Below are 17,667 nucleotides of genomic sequence, written 5' to 3'. Positions count from 1 at the left end.
TCTGCTTCATACTTGTACAATTAATTGGATTTATCTGACACTGTGTTGGGAAACTAAACATTTGTTATTCCAACTAACAGCCACAAGTAGTTCCACATCATTGACGTCATGAGTGCACTGTTTTCTGTTTCTGAAATGGACTGTGAACACCCCTGGCATCTCAGAGCTTCTTACTTCTGCTTTCCTGGGTCAAAACTAATTAGGGTCTTTACCTAATTAGCTACTAATGTGAGTACTCTCCCTCCATACTCACACCCTCTCTGAAGTGGCTTATTCTTTTGACACCTTGCTTATTCCCTTGCTGGGAACATATCTGGCATGTGTTTAAAATCAATTTTTCTAATACATTTTGTTTTTAATAAAGGAGGACCTTCCTCTAGTGATAGGACTATATCTGCCATATCTTTATTAGCATGGAGAACTGGAAAAAAAAATCTGATAAGTAAAATGTAAATATTCCACACGTAGAAGATACAAATTCAGTGAAACAGGAAAGTGTCCCAGTGCCAACTATAGTTGGGCCACAAAGCCATGAATTATCTATGGTTCTTAAAACTTTAGGAATATAAAACCAGTTGTCTATCAGAGAAGACCCTTTTCAGGAATCTGCCCCTCTGTACTATTTTGCAGCAGTTTCAAGAGATTTATTACTTATAGTCTTGAGTCTTGGAGTAAAATCCCCTGGATTAGCTAGCCACTTCTAATCATACACTCTCTGGCTGCTTGCCTTGCACTAGGCTTCTGGATACCAGAATCTTTCAATTCAGAGTGTCCTTTGCTTCCAAATTTTTATCTCCTTTCATCTGCTCATTCGTCCATTCATTCTAAAGATAATTGTGTGTGTCTATCAGGTGCCAGGCATGGGGATGCTGCAGTGAACCCAGCCGACTGTTTATTATCATGGTATGTCCAGTGTGGTGGATGATCCAACTGTCCTTTCTCAAACCAGCCCTAGACTTAAAAAAATAATAATTTAAAAAATTATTTTCAAATCATTTTAAATAGTTTATTTATTTTTGGCTGCACTGGGTCTTCAATGTGCACGAACTTTCTCTAGTTGCAGCAAGTGGGGGCTACTCTTTGCTGAGGTGGGCAGGAGGGCTTCTCACTGTGGTGGCTTTTCTCGTTTCAGAGCATGGACTCTAGGTACCCGGGCTCAGTATTTGTGGTATACCAGCCTAGTTGCCCTGCAGCAGGCATCTTCTGGAGCAGGGATCAAACCTGTGCCCCCTGCATTGGCAGGCGGATTCTTAACCACCAGACCACCAGGGAAGTCCAAACAATTTTTAATTTAATTTTTTTAAAAAAGAGAGAAAACAAAACAGGGAGTTCCCTGGTGGTCTAGTGGTTAAGATTTGATGATTTCATCATGGAGGCCCAGGATGAGTCCCTGGTTGGGGAACTGAGATGCCGCAAGCTGAGAGGTACAGCAAGAACAAAACCAAACCAAAGCAACAACAAAAACTCCCCAGTCCCTCTCCTGTTGGTCCTTGGAGAGACCAGTGCCAGGTTCTCCCAGAACCCACTCTCCACGGTCAGTGCTGAGCTTCTGGTTCCCTGTCATATTTTCCCCTCCCACAGCCACGGCTGCTTCCTCTTTATGGCTAGTAAGAAGGTGAGAGAGGCCTGGAATGAGGAACCCAGAACCCACTCCATCCTCCCCCACCCCCATTCCCTTTTTCAAAAGAAAGAGAAGCAGCAGGAGAGTCGGAGAGAGCTCCATTTTATTACAGAAAATAAAAACGAAAAACAAAAACCCAGGCAACTGAGAAGGAAGGAGACACGGGGGGAAGAGAGTTGAGGTCCCTCATGACTCACCTCACACCCTCCTCGCAATTCAATTCAATTGTGAACCACCAGGAGGAACAGAATTAAATAACTAGAGGGGGATACAGAGTCAAGATTCCCAGCCTTCCCTCTTCGGGGAAAGTGAGACACGGGAATACTGAGCAAAAATGGAGGAAGCCGTACCCCGGGTCCCCCCAGTACAGGGACTTCGGGGGACAGGGAAGAGGATTCTACATGGACACGCAAGTAGGCGTGGCTTGTAAACCCAGGACTTTGGCAGGTGGGGCTGGGGATGGTGGGGGTGGGGGGCTGTAAACCAGGCTGTAGTCAAGAGAAGCAGCAGGAGCTGTAAACAAAGGGGCAGGGACCTAAGGAACAGGAGGGAGAGGTGCTGGAAATGCAGTGGGGGCTGGGTATCCCTGGGAGATGGGGGAGCCTCCAGGGGGCAGGAAGGAGTCAAGGAGAGCGTACCCTGCCCGTGGAGATGGCAAGGGTGCTCCATCTCTACCCCTGCCCTGTGAGCTCTGTGCTCCTCCCCAGGACTGGATGGGGGTCTAGGATCACCTAGGAGGCACCAGCGTGTCTGAGGAGGGTGGAAACTGAGCGGTTGCCTCTGCCCCCAGAAACAGGAAGAGGAAAGTAAGGTGAAAGATGCTGGTTGCCCTTCCCTGCCAGGCTCATGTTGAGGGTCTCTGTCTGTCTGCTCTGAACCTTCTGGGCTCCAGAATCTTCAGTTCCAGGAAGGAGGGAGGTATATCTCCGTGTTGGAAGAGGGTCACCTCCGGCAAGACTCATCTGTGCAAGAGGAGGCAGCAAGGATAGAGGATGAGAGAGGGTCTCCATCTCCCGCCTCCCCACCCACTCCCCACACTGAAGGCCAGTTGGCATGCAGAAAATCTTATAACATCTCCCACATCCTGAGTGCCTCTTGCTACTACTAGTAACAGCAGGATCACTCATTTCATTTAGCCTGGATTCTCTGCCAGCCATTCTCATAACTTGTTTAATCTTGCAATAACCCCAGGAGAGGTTAAGTTATTCAATGTCCAGCCGTAGTTCCTAAGTGCTTCCCCAAAAGTTCTTAACCCTCTCAACAATTCCAAGAGGTGGTTATTATTAACCTCATTTCAAAAATAATAAACTGAGGCCAGAGGTCAAGCAGTAACACCACAAAGTAAGAGACAAGATGGAATTCAAACTCAGGCCTGTCTGATCCAAATCCTGTGTTAACTACACTGTAGTGCTCAGAAAGAGTCGTGATTTAGAAATGTGGAGATCTTATGTGCCCTTTGCTTTTCAGGACCTCAGTTTTCCCATCTGTTAAAAGGAACTGTGAAAGAGGAGAGTGAAAAAATTGGCTTAAAGCTCAACATTCAGAAAATTAAGATCATGGCATCTAGTCCCATCAGTTCATGGCAAATAGATGGGGAAACAGTGGAAACAGTGACAGACTTTATTTTTTGGAGCTCCAAAATCACTGCAGATGGTGACTGCAGCCATGAAATTAAAAGATGCTTGCTCCCTGGAAGAAAAGCTATGACCAACCTAGACAGCATATTAAAAAGCAGAGACATTACTTTGCCAACAACGGTCCATCTAGTCAAGGCTATGGTTTTTCCAGTAGTCATGTATGGATGTGAAAGTTGGACTATAAAGAAAGCTGAGCACCGAAGAATTGATGCTTTTGAACTGTGGTGTTGGAGAAAACTCTTGAGAGTCCTTTTGACTGCAAGAAGATCCAACCAGTCCATCCTAAAGGAATCAGTCCTGAATATTCATTGGAAGGACTGACGTTGAAGCTGAAACTCCAATACTTTGGCCACCTGATGTGAAGAACTGACTCATCTGAAAAGACCCTGATGCTGGGAAAGATTGAAGGTGGGAGAAGGGGACGACAGACGAGATGGCTGGATGGCATCACTGACTCAATGGACATGAGTTTGAGTAAACTCAGGGAGTTGGTGATGGACAGGGAGGCCAGTCCATGGGATCGCAAAGAGTCGGACACGGCTGAGAGATTGAACCGAACTGAACTAAAGGAGCTGTTGGGCTAGAGTCCCCGCCAAGCTCCTTCCAAGCGCCAACATTAAATCCCCCTTCCTCCTGAACTGCAGTGCCCGCTCAGACCAGCAGGCGGCGCCAACGGGCCGGCGAAGTCTGCGCTCACCCACTATCAGGGCCTTGGTGCGCAGCCCGCCCTGAAGCTCTGGCTGCAGCAACAGCAGCTCCTCCTCCTCCTCTTCGTCGTCGGCTTGGGCCGCTGGCGGACTGGGGGCGCTGGGGGCCTCAGGCTCTGGGCCCAGCTCTTCTAGCACCGAACTCTCCGAGGGATACTGATACGTGGTCTCCAGGGCTGTCTCGCTGAAGGAGATCTTGAGCTGAGGGTGGGAGAGAAAGCAGGGAGGAGACGAGGTCAGACGGCAGGGTAACAGGTGCAGGACCACGGGGAGTGGGGACTGGGTTTGGGCACGACTCGCTGACTTTGCCCGCCCCAGCCACTCTGGAAGCCAGTTTTCCTTTCGGTACTCGCTACTCGCTGGCCAATCCCAGATTTCCCCTCTTCAGTCATATCGTTTGAAAAACATTGACTTTGGCCTGAGCTTCGGCAGGGGCCTGGGTAGCAGGAGTGAGGAACCCAGGATCAAGGCTTCTGCATTTGGAGTGTGGGAAGTGGAAAGGTAAAGAGAAATTAAAAACCTGGATATAAGTCCTGTGATCAGAACTGAGTCTTTGGGCACCCTGGGAGCAATGGGGGGGCTCTCCAGGGGAGGTGAGAGCTGAGTTTCCTGGGTAGGAAGGAGCTGGCTGGGAGGGAGTCACAGGCAAAAGCCAAGTCAGGCACATTGGTTTCCAGAGCCTTGGTCCCTTACTGTTCAGGGGAGAACCCAGGACCCTGAACACCAGCCCTTCCCACCTCACACACTCCTCTCCTGCAGCTGAAGTGAGCCCCCAGGAAAGGGTCTTGGCTCTGACAGGGGAGTGGAGACCAGCAGAAAAGCCAGAGGACCCAAAACCCATTGAGATGATAAGCCCAAGTCCCTGAAAGCGGTAGCTGCGGGGGAGGTGACAGGGCAGAGAGGAAAGTCCAGGCAAACACAGGACGGGGGTGGAGATTGCACCAGAAGGGACGTGCAGTGACAGAGACAGGCGACCAGAAGGAATCTGGAGGGGGCAGAAAATCCTCGGAAACATACTGGAGCAAGAGCCGGCGAGCCCCAGCTGTTCTCACCACCTTTTTACCCTTCCCCTCTGCCCTCCTAAGAAGCTCACGGGGAAGGGGCAGGGTGGGATTAACTCTAGGAGCCAAAGCGATTAAGGAGACAAACAGGAGGATTCCATGTGAACTGCTCAGAAAGGTCCAGAGGATCTCCTTGGGCCTTCTCCAGCATCCTTTGGGGAACCTGGGGATTGGGGGCCCTGCATCCCCGAATCTCTGCATGAACTGGCGTATGAGAAGAGAGTAACCCGGATGGTGGCTGGACAGGTGGTTGCTAACACTTGGGTCCCCATGGGAAGCGAGAACTCAGAGACGTGTGTGCGTGTGTCACTCTCTAGGTCCAAACCTGGCATGGGCCCACCTCTCTGGGAACAAAAGCCAGAACCTGGCCAAGGCCTAGGAGGGGCTCCAACGTGCCCCTCCCCACTCAACACTGTGCATCCTCCTCCACTCCAGCCACATGGGCTGTGAATTCCTCCAGGCTCACCCCAGGCATTCTTACCTCAGGGGCTTTGCACTGGCTGTTCCCTCAGCTTAGAATACTCTTCCCCCAAATATCGCTGTGGCTCCCTCCCTTTGGATCATGCTATTATAAAGTCGTATTTGCTCCTCCCACCATCTGGCCCTCAAAGTTCCATTTGTCCCTGTCCTAATTATTTCCCATAATCACTTAACCACCTTCTAACCTAACCTACAAAAAGAAAGTCGCTCAGTCGTATCCAACTCTCTGGGACCCCATGGACTGTAACCCACAGGCTCCTCTGTCCATGGAATTTTCCAGGCAAGAATACTAGAGTCGGTTGCCATTTCCTTCTCCAGGGGATCTTCCCGACCCAGGGATTGAACCCAGGTCTCCTGCATTGCAGGCAGATTCTTTACCTTTTGAACCACCAGGGAAGCCCTAACCTACCAGAGGATTTACATATTTGGTTACTTATTTTTGATGCTGTCAATAGAAGCATGGAAGTTGCTTCAGTGGGTAAGGAAGGCTCCATTCATCCAGATGTCAGATGGCATCCCAGCAGACCAACCCTGGGGGAACACTCTTGCCGGGCGGGGCGGGGTGCGGTGCAGGCCAGCCTGCACACGGTCTACCCCCAGTCTGCGTCTGTGGAACAGCCAGCTGGTACAGTTGAGGGACAGGAACCAGACCCCTTATATCCTAACTTCTCCAAAGGAACCACTTCTCCTGCTGACAGGTTTACCCAAACTTCTGGGAACCCACTTCTGTTTTCTTTTCATGTCACCTTTTGAGATAACGAGCTCTATAGTTTATTACCGCTCTGGCAAAAGGAGCCATTTTATTTGCTCTCTGACCATGTTTGTCTCTCCCCCAACCCTGCTTCTCTCACCACCCCCCCAACTTCTGACTGGGCTTCTCAGGAATGCACAGCCTTCATGGGGTGTGTGTGTTGGGGGGGGTGGGTACGGACGGGTGACTCACTCACTCCTCTCTCATCAGCTATATAAGGTCACGAGGGGGCTGGGGAGAGGAGGGGCTGACCTCCCAGCCAGAGGGGCCTCTGGGGACGGGCACGGGCCATGGCCCAACCCCTGGGCTCCGTGGCAGGGCTGGGGCTTCTTTCCCGGTGGCAGGGAGACCTTTGATGGAATTAGCCTGCAAACAGGAGTTATTTAGGGAAAGGGGGACAGTGTTAGATGGCAGGGTCCTCCTATCCCTGATCTGATAGGCAGGGCTGGACATGCCCGTCCCTGATGAGCAGGGTGCAGGGAGAGAGGAGAAGGCCTCAGGGAGAGCTGAGGGGAAAGTGTCTGGGCCCAGAGAACTCTGCACTGCTTCTTCCCCACCCCCACCCGAAGCAGCTGCTTCCTTATTCTCTCACCACATCCTGAGCACAGTTCTGGCCAGGCCCATGGCCCCATGTTCGCCACTCAGCCCCACCAGCCTTCCGGCCCCCACCCCAGGCTTCCTGTTTGGGCGATCTGCTTCCGGCTCCCTAGCTCCCTGACCTAGGACCTAGGACCTCCCTCACTCTCACAGGTCCTGCCCTGCACTCAGTCCCCAGCCTTTGGGGCCCAGACTTCATGTCTTCCCCTCTTTGTTCCTCCCCAGAGGCACAAGACAGCCTCTACCGTAGGAAGTGACTTCTCTGAACATCTCACCCTGGTTATTCCTGACCTAGTTCCTTGCCCAGCCCGGAGGCAAAGGGGTCACCTAGCAGTCAGCTCAGGACAGACCCAGGGTCCACGGCTCTGGGATGGGAGCTTAAGCTTCATGTGAAGATGAGCTGGGGTCTCCAGTGACTCCCGACCTTTGTGCTTTCCCACTGACACCGAGGACACCAAAAACAATCTGAGGATGACACACACGGGATGAGGGCTGGAGATGTTAGGTACAGAACTTCTCTTTCCTTGGAGATTTTCAAACTGGAAACTGGTGTATGGGGGCAGGAGTTGGGCCAGCGCCAGGGTAAGAAGTCAGCTTGGCTGTTTCCAACTTCCCTGCACTGCCTTTTTTCCAGTTTAATCTCTGACCTTCTGCTGGCCCCAGTCCCTAACCCTGCCCTCGACTCCCATTGTGCTCTCTGCTCTCAGCACAGTGCCTCCAAATTCACTTCTCTTTCTTTCTACCCCAAGAGGAGGGAGAGGCCAGGAAGAAAGGGGAAAACCAACTGCTGAGCCAGTTCTGGGGAGGGAGGGGACGCCCAGGGAGGAAGGACTGGGAGGGAGTGGTGGGGCGGGGAGTATTTTGGAAGAGGAGAAGGCTTTTCTTGTCCCAAGAGAGAAGGGAGCACTGTCTGAAGCCGTGGCCCAGCTGGGGGTGTGCAACCCCGAGGTCACCCACTTCAAATGGCCTCTGTGTGCATCTCTCCCATGGGGCAGACTCGGGGTTCAAAAGCCTTCTCTCTGCTCCTTGGCTAGCCCCTGTTCCACTCCCCTCCCCCACTATCCTAGGATGTCCCCACTCCGCTCTGCAGCCCCTCCTTCCTTGGGTCTGTGAGATGTTCCTCCACTCGCTTCTCCCTGCCATTTCTCCCTAAAACCCGAACCCCTCTGCCTCCCCAGGCTTCCTACCCCAGCATTCTTTTGCCCACTTTTGCCCTGCAGACCCTGCCCCCATAGATTCCAGGCTGTGGCCTCAATTCTGGTCTCCCACCCAGATGGGCTGGGCTGGGTCAGAGACTCGGGAATGGAAAGCATGGGGGGGTGAACTCAGAGCCTGAGGGAGAGAAGAGTGAGGAGCCTGGGCACACCCTGAGAGAGACACACCCAGGACAGCGAGCCTGATTGCGGAGCAGGCTCCTTGGGCTGGGAAATGAATGGAAAAGAAGGGCCACAAGAAGGAAGGGTGTGTGTTCAGGGGAGGAAGGGTGGCAGCAGGAATGAACAAGAATAGATGAAGACAAGGATACAGAGGTATAAAAAAAGGGAGAGAGACAGGAGTCCACAGAGCAGTGATGGGGGGCTGGCCAAGAAGTCTGGGTTGGCTGCTCCCTACCTGTTTGTGGCGCCTTTCAGGGGACCCCTTGACAAGGCAGCTGCGGCTGAGGCGGAGGTAGCCCCCCAGAACCAAGATCTCCTCGGCAGTCGGGTACCGCTTCTTCCCAGCCCCAGGGACCGCCGTGTCAGCTGTGGCTGGGGCGGCTGGAGTGGCGGGGGCTGCAGGGGGCGCGGACCGCCGGGGGTTGACTGTGAAGGTGTGTCCGCTGCGGCGGGGGGCCCCCACCCCTGGCCCTGCCTTCACCCCGTAGAAGAGCCGGCTCATGAGGGGATCCCCAAGGGACTGGGGGGCAGGTGGGGCTGGGGGTGGGGGAGACAGAGGGGCTGCGGGTGGGGGCCGGAGTTCCCCTGCTTCCTCTTCCTGCCGTCTAGAGGCTCTAGAGGCTCCAGTCCCGGCGTCCTCTGGGGAGAGGGGGGAGGGCGCAGAGCAGCGGTCCTGCAGGGCGCCCAGAGGCCTGCTCTGAGCGCCCGCCTCCTCCTTCTCAGCCTCTGCACCCAAAGGACCCACGTGCTTCTCGACAGACTCTGGAGTGTCTGGTTTCTGGGGCTGAGGCTCTGTGTCCCTGGGTGTCCAGTCTCGGGCCTTCCCAGAGTTCAGGGTCCATTTCCATCCTTCCGGGGGCCGCAGGCCCCTCTCGCCATCCTCTACGGGGCTGGGCCTTTCTTCTGCTCCCTCTGGTCCTGCAGAGCGACTGTCTGGAGCCTCCCTTGTTGGGGTCTCTGACGACGCTGTGGTCCCTTCTGGGTCCATTCTTGGAATCGGCCTCTCGTCTTTTCTCCCCCATTCCTCTGAGCAGTCTTTTCTTTCTTCTCCTGAACTCGGCCTCCACTCTGATGCCTCCAGTTGTCCCAAACTCTGTCCCGGAGACTCTTTGGGGTCAGGCCTCCATTTATGGGAGTCTGTCAGGCCCAGCTTCTGGTTGTCAGACTCTTCGGGGCTCCGTTTACTGTCCACCACCTCTGTTCTCCTGGGGCTTTGTTCTCGGGGCTCTGCCAGTCTCAAACTCCGCTCAGGAGTTTCTCCAGGGCTCAGCCTCCATTTCCGCACCTCTGACAGTCTGGAGCTCCTGTCTCCAGCCTCTCCTGGGCTCTGCCTCCAGTCCCGAGACTCCAAAGGCCTGGGGCTCGACTCTCGAGCGCCCCCTATCCCCAGCCTCTTCTCTCTGGCCTCCCTAGGACTGAGCCGCTCTTCCCTGGACTCTCTTCCCTTGGGGCTGGGATCCCGTGTCTCCCCGGGGCTGGGTCTCCGCCCCCGGGTCTCCAAAGGTCCAGGCCGTTTGTCCGTGAGTAGCTCTTCACTCCGCTGCTGTTGCTGCTGCTGCTGCTGCTGCTGCTGCTGCTGGCGCTCTTGCCGGATAAATCGGTTCTGGTGCACAGGCCCAATGGCCTCCAGGAGGACAGCAGACTCGTCTGGGTTTGGAGGTCCAGCCTCCGTAGTCCCAGGCGCAGGGCTAGGCTCCCCAGGAGACAGACCAAGCTTGGCCCGGCGGCGCTCCAGAAGGCCCCGCTTCCAGGCTGGCATCTGCGACAGCCGCTCCCGCTCTGCCGTCTCACGGCCGCGAACGGCTGCCTCTTCCTGCCGGCGCCGGGCTAGCAGCTGTAGCTTCCAGTCTGGGATGGTGGCCATGGTCGCCTTGGGGAGGGTGGGGGAACGCTGGGGGGCAGAGAACAGGAAGGAGAGGCTCCAGAGGGGCCCAGGAGGTGAGAATGGGGGTGGGGGAGAGGAAGCAGGGGGAGAGGTGGGTCACAGAGGAGCTGAGGGTGAGGACAGTAGGAAAGGGGGCGGCGGAGGGGGGCAGAGAAAGGGGAAAACCTGAGAAAGTGAAGAGGAAACTAAGAGCCAGGTGATGGGGTTGGGGGAGGTGGGTCGAGAGGAACAGTGGAGATTCAGGGCAAAGAGACAGGAGTCAGATTTGTGGGTACAGGTTACTGGGCATCAGAGACAGTCCCCAGGTTGTGAGAAGAGGGAAAAACGAAAGAAGCTGGCACGAGGGAGAAGAGAGAAGAGAGGCTGGGGGTGAGCGGGGCAGGATCCGAGCGAGGTTGCCTGACCGCTACCTCAGGAGCGGCGGGAGTGGGAAGCGAGGTCAGCGGGATCCCCGGCGGAGAGGGGGCAGTGGGACCTGAAGGGGTGTCGGGAAGGTGGGAGGGCGGAGAGTGGACAGGTCCAGGGGAGAAGGGGGAATCGGGGGCAGAGGGGCGAGGGAGCTCGGCGGCTGTAGCCGGGCGAGTCTCGGCGCGGGCCCCGGAGGTCCGGGCTCCCCTTCCAGCTCCGCTTGAGCCACGCCTCTCAGACCCCCCAGCCCCCACCCCTCCGCCCTGCACTCCGCCCCGGGGCGGGCCAGGGGAAATACCCTCCCCCGGGGACTTTCGGAACCCGGCGATCGGAGCTGCCAGCTCGTTCCCAGAACCCTGGCGTCCACCCCCCACCAACCCTAACCCGGTCCGGGCCCCGCCGCCGGCCTCCTCCACCGGCGATGCCCCGGGGTCCCGGGCGAGCGAGCGCCTCAGGCGTACGGAGCACCGGCTCCACACCGCTTCTCTCCGGAGCCGGCCAGTCTCGCGCCGGGGTCTCGGCGCTCATGGAACCCCGACCTCGCCAGCCGTCCCCACCCGGCTATGACCGCACTGACGGGCAATCTCGGCACAAAGAGAGGAGAGGCAGCCCGAGGTCCGCGCCCGGGACGGAAGGGAGGGGACACCCCCTCCCCAAGTCTGAAGCCCCTGGGTCAACTCACATGCCGCGGGGCTCCCGGGGGAGGGGGTGCGAAGGAGCCTGACGTCCGGAGAGAGGAGGAGAGAGGAAGAGGAGGAGAGAGGGATAGAGGGAGATCCGGGGCAGGAGGTGGGGGGGGGGGGCGCGGGGGGCGCGGGAGGGGGTAAGGGAGGAGAAGGGGAGGGACGGAGACAGACCCGGGGGCCGAGCGGGGGGCGGCCGCCGCTTTGTCTGAGGACAATGGGGAGAGGGAAGGGGGCGCTGGGCGGAGCCGGGCACGGGGGCGGAGCCTCGCTCCCCGGGTCCCCCGCGTGGATCCTCGGCCCCGGGACTCCTCTTTTCCCGCCGCGATCCCCGGCACTCCGCGGTCCTTCCCCAGGGCCTCTCACGCGGCTGCCGCCCGGTAACCCTGGACAGCCCAGGTGTCCAGACCCCCACCCCCAGCTAGCCAAGCCGGGGCGGCGGCCCGTGACTCAGACCCCTCGAGGGACTTCGGGAGGAAGCGGCAGCTGCTCGGAGCCGGGCCCGCCCTTCCCATCTCCTGCCGCTCCTCCCCACGCTTTTGCCTTCCCAGGCCAGCCTTTGTTACCGTGGGGGCGCTTGCGGGGCCCGTGGGGAGGGGGCGGCCACAGGAGCAGGGCTGGGAAGACAACGGTTTCGGAAGCTCGCTCCCTTACCCGAACCGTCTCCCCACTCTTCCATTTCAGCCCGTCCCCCACCCGGGTCTGCAGCAAGGAAATTGGGAGATTTGGAGGAAGGGGGACCGGGTGCTCCGGGAAGGGGGTGGAGAGCTGGGTGCGCGGGGAGTGGCCGCCGCCCAGCGGTCACCAGAAGGCGCGGCCGATGCCCAGACTCCAATGTAACTCGCCTTTCCCAGAGCCAGCCCTGCAGCTTTGAGAGACACTGACAGACTGCATTCTACACGTAGAAAAACCAGACTGAATTTTATTTTCCTGTAGCGTGAGCTCCTCGGGAAAGCAGGGAGCCTCTAGTCACCTTAGCTAAGAACGGGAGAAACCGCTCAACTAGGTTCAGGAGGATGGAGCCTAGGGTCGGGGCCTAGGGAGCTGAAAAGGCCAGACAGTGGGCCTGGGTCCAGCCCCTGGGAGGGAGCTAGACGTGGAGAAAGGATCCCTGAGGCACAGAGGGTAGTAACAGGGCTAAGGGAGTGGTCAAGCCAGACTCTTCTCTTGGTGAGGAAATTGTTAACGGAGGGTCAAGCCCTGAACTGTGAGAAGACGGATAAGTTCCCAGCCACTCCTTCCTGGCTGGTGAGAAGTGGCCCTTGGAGTCCAATGGCTGAAATTCAGTATGGAGCTGGAACCAAGGAGTGGAGGCTCAAGCAAGGAAAGGGACCACTCCTTCAGTCCATGGATTTGGGCCTCTGGTCTGAAGCAGCCAAGGCCTAGATGTTAAGGGAATTTGGGATAGGAGGGAGAGAGGAAGTACAGGGCTTGCAACCAGGGTTAACCCCTTACTCGGCCTCCCCATCCTGGGGCCGGGAGAGCAGGTGGAGTTTTCTTTGTAGCTGGGCCCGGAGATAGCGGAGATCATGCTGGTCCAGTCCGTGAGCCAGGCCCAGGTAGAGGGTAAGGAGGAGAGCAAGGAGCAGGCGGTCAGTGCCCAGGGTGGGTACCACCCATAGCACTGTCAGCAGCTCCACGCACACTGGATGGCGCAGGTGGGAGAAGAGTCTCAGAGCCCGGGGCGACTTCAGGGCCAGAGGCTCGCCCAGCCCCAGCACATGGTAGTACACCTAGCAGAGGGAGAATGGCTTAGGAATGGAGCCGAGCCCTTGTCACAACTTAACTGCCTCTTTCCTCCCGTCCTGGGCACCCTCCTTCTATGACAGGCTCAGGAACCACCCTCCTGAGACTGGAGGTCCCTGACCCTCATCTCTGGCCCATGAACCTTCCCAGGCCCAAGAAGCCCATGATTCCTAGCCTTTGAGGGAGGGCTGGGGGGAGACTGTCTTATAAGAAAGGGAGGTGAAGGGCTCAAAAACAAGAGGCAGGTGGAAGACAATGGGAGGCACAGGGACATCCTTGGAGGGGAAAGAGGTATTCTAGAAAGGATCAGATGTCTTGGGTAGGGATCTGGGAGCCTCACCTGTTTCAGGCCCATGAGCTCTGCGTAGTCGAAGACGAGAAGGATGCTGAAGATGAGGAGCCAGGAAATGACGTGGAGGACAAAGCAGAGGAGGGGCACCCAAGTGGCCCATGGCTCAGCCCGAGCCTCCCACAACACAGGACCCCTGGGCACAGGCTCCCAGTACCGCATCACCAGCTGAGGAAGGAAGAGGAACTGGGTTTCCCAGCAGCCCACCCTTGACAGACCCAGACCCAGGGGCTGCCTCCAGTCCAGGCTGGCCAGCTGTTCCCCCCACCTCTATCATGAGCATGTTCACCATGTGGAGGGTGCTGGGTGGGGTCCTAAGGATGTAAGAATGACTTGTCTCCACTCTGAGGACTTAGAGAATGGATGAGGGTGACCACATAGGCACACAAAATAGCCTATGCCAAGCACCCACTGAGGAGACAGGTGAGTACTAACCGGGAAGCTTTCTCTTGAGATCTAGGGAAGTGCTTTTGAAGAAAGGATAAGACTGAAGAGGTGTTACCAAGGCACTCTCAAGCGGGACAACAGGAACGAAGTTGCAAAGGTGAGAATGCACACATCATGCGTAGGGGATGACAAGCAGTACATACTTCTTGATAAAAAGGAGAAATGTGTGCTGTGAAATAATGGGAGCTGAGACTAGTCCTGAACACCCTCAGTTCTCCTAAACCCACACTTTATCCGAAGCCTGAGGTTCTTGCAACTCCAATCAATGACATCCTTCACACATGCTGTTTCCCTTGAGGACTCAGCTGCCAGGGCTTCATACCTGCAAGGCCAGGGCAGTGCATGCCACGTACAGTGACCTCTGAAGGACCCCAAAGTACCGGGACATCCATTCCTTCACGGTCTCAGTTGCCATGAGGCTGTGCTGCCCCACAAACAGTAACAGGAGCCCCAGATCCCAAACCAGCGGGATAAGGATGCTTTGGTCCTGCAGGGCAGCCAGCCATCCCTGGCGGGCATCTAGCGGGAGTTGGAAAAAGGTACAAAAGATCAAGAAGACTGTGGGAAACACTCTCTACCTTCACCTCCTCTTGGGGACCCCAGGCCATGTCCCTTAATGCTTTCAAGAGCCTTATCACTTCCTCTCTAGGCTTTGCCCACCTCACTTTGCTATTCCCTGTTTCTCCCCCTTTCCCCATGCTTCTTTCAGAGCTGGGGAAGAACATTCCTGTTGGGCAGTCACGAAAGGCATGGCTGGAGTGCCCTTCATGTTTCGGTTCTCCAAATGCTCCCTCTTTGTAACGCCCTCTATAGTCCTCTCTACGAAGCACTTTCCTGAGAATTTCTGTTCATTGCCCTTTCCCTCCCCCTCAATCCTCACTCTCCCGCCTCTCCAAACCGCTAATCCCAGAGTTCCTAATTTAGCCCTCCGGTCTCCTCGGCCTCGTCTCGGCGGCTTTCAAGGCTCTAGTTCCCTCTCCAGGACTTCCCCTGTCATTTGTCTCCAAGCCCCGCCCCACGCTCCCTCTGCTCCGGCTCCACCTCCCTACCCTACTCATCCTCCGTCCCTCCCGCTCACCCGGATTGCCAGACTCCGAGATTCTTCCAAGAAGTGGCCGAAGGGAGGTAAATCGTACGAACTCCACTCCGGTGCCAAAGGCCAGGATGAAAGAGGCGAGGGCAGCAGGGACCAGGAGCAGTGCAGGGGCCATGGCAAGAAGTGGAGGGGTGGGGAAAGGGGCGGGTTTGGGATTCCCGCGGCCGCAGGCTCCGCCCCGGCCCCGCCTCCCGCCTGGGACTCTGCCCGGGGGGGGGGCGGGGCTCCCGCGCGCCTGCGCCGGGTTTCCGGCCGGTGCGCGCAGCTCGCTCACACCCAGCTGCGGAGCAGCTCCCTTGGGTTCCTTTCCCCAGTCGGCGGTCTCCGCGTCACAGAAGGGAGTGTTAGAATCCCGAGTGAGGGATGAAAAGGGCAGAGATTGTGCAGTCACTCACGTGGGTTGAATTGCAGCTAGGTTAGTTTTCTCATCCAAAATGAAGACTATTTCCCTCTTGCAGGGTTCTTGCAGAAACAGCACTATGAACCAACCCCCTTTCCTTTAACAGCTTTGACTTGGAAACAGCCAGAGTCAGAGGTTACAGAGCCTCAGTTAACACTTTAGTAATGAGCGGTGAGAGAACGGAAGACTGTTGACCTAGGCTGAGAACCCAAAGCTCTGAATCACCTATTGCAGCTTGTTAGGTGAAAAAGAGTGACTATTTTACCACAAATTAATGCTTATTCTGTAATGTATTATAAAGTTGCGTCTCCACTTGCCAAGGGCAGAGAACTTGTCTGTAACACTGAGACTGGGTCTAATAATGCCAAAAACAGCCAAGGTTGGCTGTTTTGTAACCATGAGTGTAACAATATGTTAAAATATTTGTGATAGAAAACTTTGTTATAGTTGTAAATTTTGTAGTAGGTTAAACTTGTGATAATTAACTACCTATGACTTTAGTCTGAAACCTCATTAGTTTGACTCCACTTACTAGTCAGAAAGCACTAAGATCTTTTGTCCAAAATGTTTTCCTACAGATCTATTTGTAATACCTACAGGTGAACATTCACATCTAAAAATCAAAATAAAAGCAAGGTTTTTCTCCACTAAATATCATGTAGCTAAGGAGCTAGGCATAAGCTGGTAAGGACCTTAGAGATCATTAAGCTAATTCTTTCAGATAATAGATGAAACATAGGCCTAAAGAGATAAAGAAAATTTCCTAAGATAAGGAACTGCTTAGTCCTGTGGGCTCAGGGATGACAAAATTGCCCAACAGCATGCCACAGGCTCTCCATTCCTTTCCCCTCCCAGAGACTCAGTACTCCCATTCTCCTCTGAATCAAAGCTGCTGTGAACTGTGCTACCAGACAGCACAGTTCCCTCCTGATTCACTCTCCATCCTGCTTTCTGTCTCAGGAAGCTATCCTGAATGTACCTCATCAAACAACATCACAGCTTTAGAGGGAAGCCTCTCTATATAACTGTTCCATCCTTGCAAACCTTTTGGGTTCCATCCTTGCAATAGACCTTTGGGTACTGGGATACTGCAATATACTTTGTGATTGCTCTACACTCTGCCTCCTAATTTTCACTTCATTAAACTCTCTCCAAATTATCTTAATTTGACTTGCCATCATTTGTTAGGCTCCTGATGGATTGACATTACATGATGTACTATGTATGAGCTGTAGGATTCATTGGCAGTGTAAGAAAAGATCTCTTCTCTAGAAATTTGAATTGGGGCACTTAAACGTTACCAGTCATAAGTGGATGTGCACATGAGTGGTAAGTGGGGCTATAAAGGCAGCAGGTGCTGTAAGAATGTTCATCTGTAGTCCAGAACCTCAAGGACTCAGACAGCGTCAGACAGTACAAGCCTTTGGGTAGGGCAAGGGGACTAATATTTATCTAGGTCCTACTGTGGGCCACACCCACAATGGCTGTGCTTAATATATATTGTGAGGTTGGGTATGGTTCTTTTTTAATTTTTTATTCGGCCAGCAGCATGTGGGATCTCAGTTCCCTGACCAGGGATTGAACCCATGCCCCCTGCATTGAGAACATAGGGTCTTAACCACTGGACCACCAGGGAAGTCGCAAGATTGGGTATGTTTAAAAGTTAGCACAGTGTTTGGCAAAGCTAATGCTGTTTTTACTACACCAAAGTTTTCCAAACTTAAGTATAACTTAACCTGCAGAAAAGTGCACAAAACCAATCAGTATTTTTTTTTAATCGAAGTGAAATTCACATAACATAAAATCATTTTAAAGAGAGCAGTCCAGTGGCATTTAGTACATTCATAATGTATGCAACCACCACCTCTATCTAGTTCCAAAGCATTTTCTTTTCACCCCAAAATAAAACCGTGAACCTGTTAAGCAATTACTCCCCATCTTCCCTCCCCGAAAGCCCTTGACAAGCACTGCCTACTGTCTCTGTGGACTTACCTATTCTGTGTATTTCCAACAGGTGGAATCATACAATGTGACTTTTTGTGTCTGACTTCTTTAACTTAGCATAATGCTTTTGAGGTTCATCCTCAAAATACTGTAACACAATTAGTACCTCATCTCCTTTTATGATTGAATATAATACTCCATTGTATGGATATGCCACATTTTGTTTATCCATTCATCTGCTGATGAACATTTGTGCTTTCATCTTTCGGCTCTTGCTAAAGTGTTGATATGAACATTTGTACAGAAGTATTTGTTTGAACATCTGTTTTAATTCTTTTGGCTGTATATCTATGAGGAGAATTGCTGGATCATATGGTAATTCTATATTTAACTTTTGAGAAACCGTCAAACTGCTTACCACAGTGGATGAATCATTTTACATTCCCATGAGCAATGTATATGGGTTCTAATTTCCTCAA

At 54.3% G+C, this 17,667-nt stretch overlaps 2 protein-coding genes across 3 annotated transcripts; both read right to left on the bottom strand.

Moving 5' to 3' along the window:
* Positions 1-1,707: 1,707 nt before the first annotated feature.
* Positions 1,708-11,953, bottom strand: PPP1R18 (protein phosphatase 1 regulatory subunit 18). Of its 2 annotated transcripts, none has more exons than XM_069563411.1 (4): positions 11,861-11,953; positions 8,466-10,121; positions 3,956-4,166; positions 1,708-2,583 (listed from the first exon to the last, which is right to left on the bottom strand). In XM_069563411.1, the coding sequence occupies exons 2-4, from the start codon at positions 10,092-10,094 to the stop codon at positions 2,564-2,566; spliced, it is 1,860 nt and encodes a 619-aa protein (XP_069419512.1). In that variant the 5' UTR covers positions 10,095-10,121; positions 11,861-11,953; the 3' UTR covers positions 1,708-2,563. The 2 variants fall into 2 exon arrangements, with proteins under 2 accessions (XP_069419512.1, XP_069419511.1); XM_069563410.1 differs by lacking the exon at positions 11,861-11,953 and adding an exon at positions 11,206-11,547.
* Positions 11,954-12,099: 146 nt separating this feature from the next.
* Positions 12,100-17,629, bottom strand: NRM (nurim). Its single transcript, XM_069563420.1, has 4 exons — positions 14,827-17,629; positions 14,071-14,267; positions 13,293-13,469; positions 12,100-12,939 (listed from the first exon to the last, which is right to left on the bottom strand). The coding sequence occupies exons 1-4, from the start codon at positions 14,957-14,959 to the stop codon at positions 12,658-12,660; spliced, it is 789 nt and encodes a 262-aa protein (XP_069419521.1). The 5' UTR covers positions 14,960-17,629; the 3' UTR covers positions 12,100-12,657.
* Between the last annotated feature and the right edge of the window lie 38 nt (positions 17,630-17,667).

The sequence above is a fragment of the Ovis canadensis genome, chromosome 20, assembly GCF_042477335.2.
Source record: "Ovis canadensis isolate MfBH-ARS-UI-01 breed Bighorn chromosome 20, ARS-UI_OviCan_v2, whole genome shotgun sequence".
Taxonomy (NCBI): domain Eukaryota; kingdom Metazoa; phylum Chordata; class Mammalia; order Artiodactyla; family Bovidae; genus Ovis; species Ovis canadensis.
The sequence above is the reverse complement of the archived record's forward strand: the minus strand, read 5'-3'. Positions and strand labels throughout refer to the sequence as shown.

What these genes read in the sequence shown, in the direction of transcription:
- PPP1R18 (XM_069563411.1), bottom strand. Translation starts at nt 10,094, where the DNA reads ATGGCCACCATCCCAGACTGGAAGCTACAGCTGCTAGCCCGGCGCCGG. An exon ending in CTGAAAGGCGCCACAAACAG is followed by an intron (nt 4,167 to 8,465) that starts GTAGGGAGCAGC and finishes TCCCACCCTCAG; the next exon opens with CTCAAGATCTCCTTCAGCGA. An exon ending in CACCAAGGCCCTGATAGTGG is followed by an intron (nt 2,584 to 3,955) that starts GTGAGCGCAGAC and finishes CCTCTTGCACAG; the next exon opens with ATGAGTCTTGCCGGAGGTGA.
- NRM (XM_069563420.1), bottom strand. Translation starts at nt 14,959, where the DNA reads ATGGCCCCTGCACTGCTCCTGGTCCCTGCTGCCCTCGCCTCTTTCATC. An exon ending in CTCGGAGTCTGGCAATCCGG is followed by an intron (nt 14,268 to 14,826) that starts GTGAGCGGGAGG and finishes AACTCCCGCTAG; the next exon opens with ATGCCCGCCAGGGATGGCTG. An exon ending in AGCTCATGGGCCTGAAACAG is followed by an intron (nt 12,940 to 13,292) that starts GTGAGGCTCCCA and finishes TCCCTCTGCTAG; the next exon opens with GTGTACTACCATGTGCTGGG.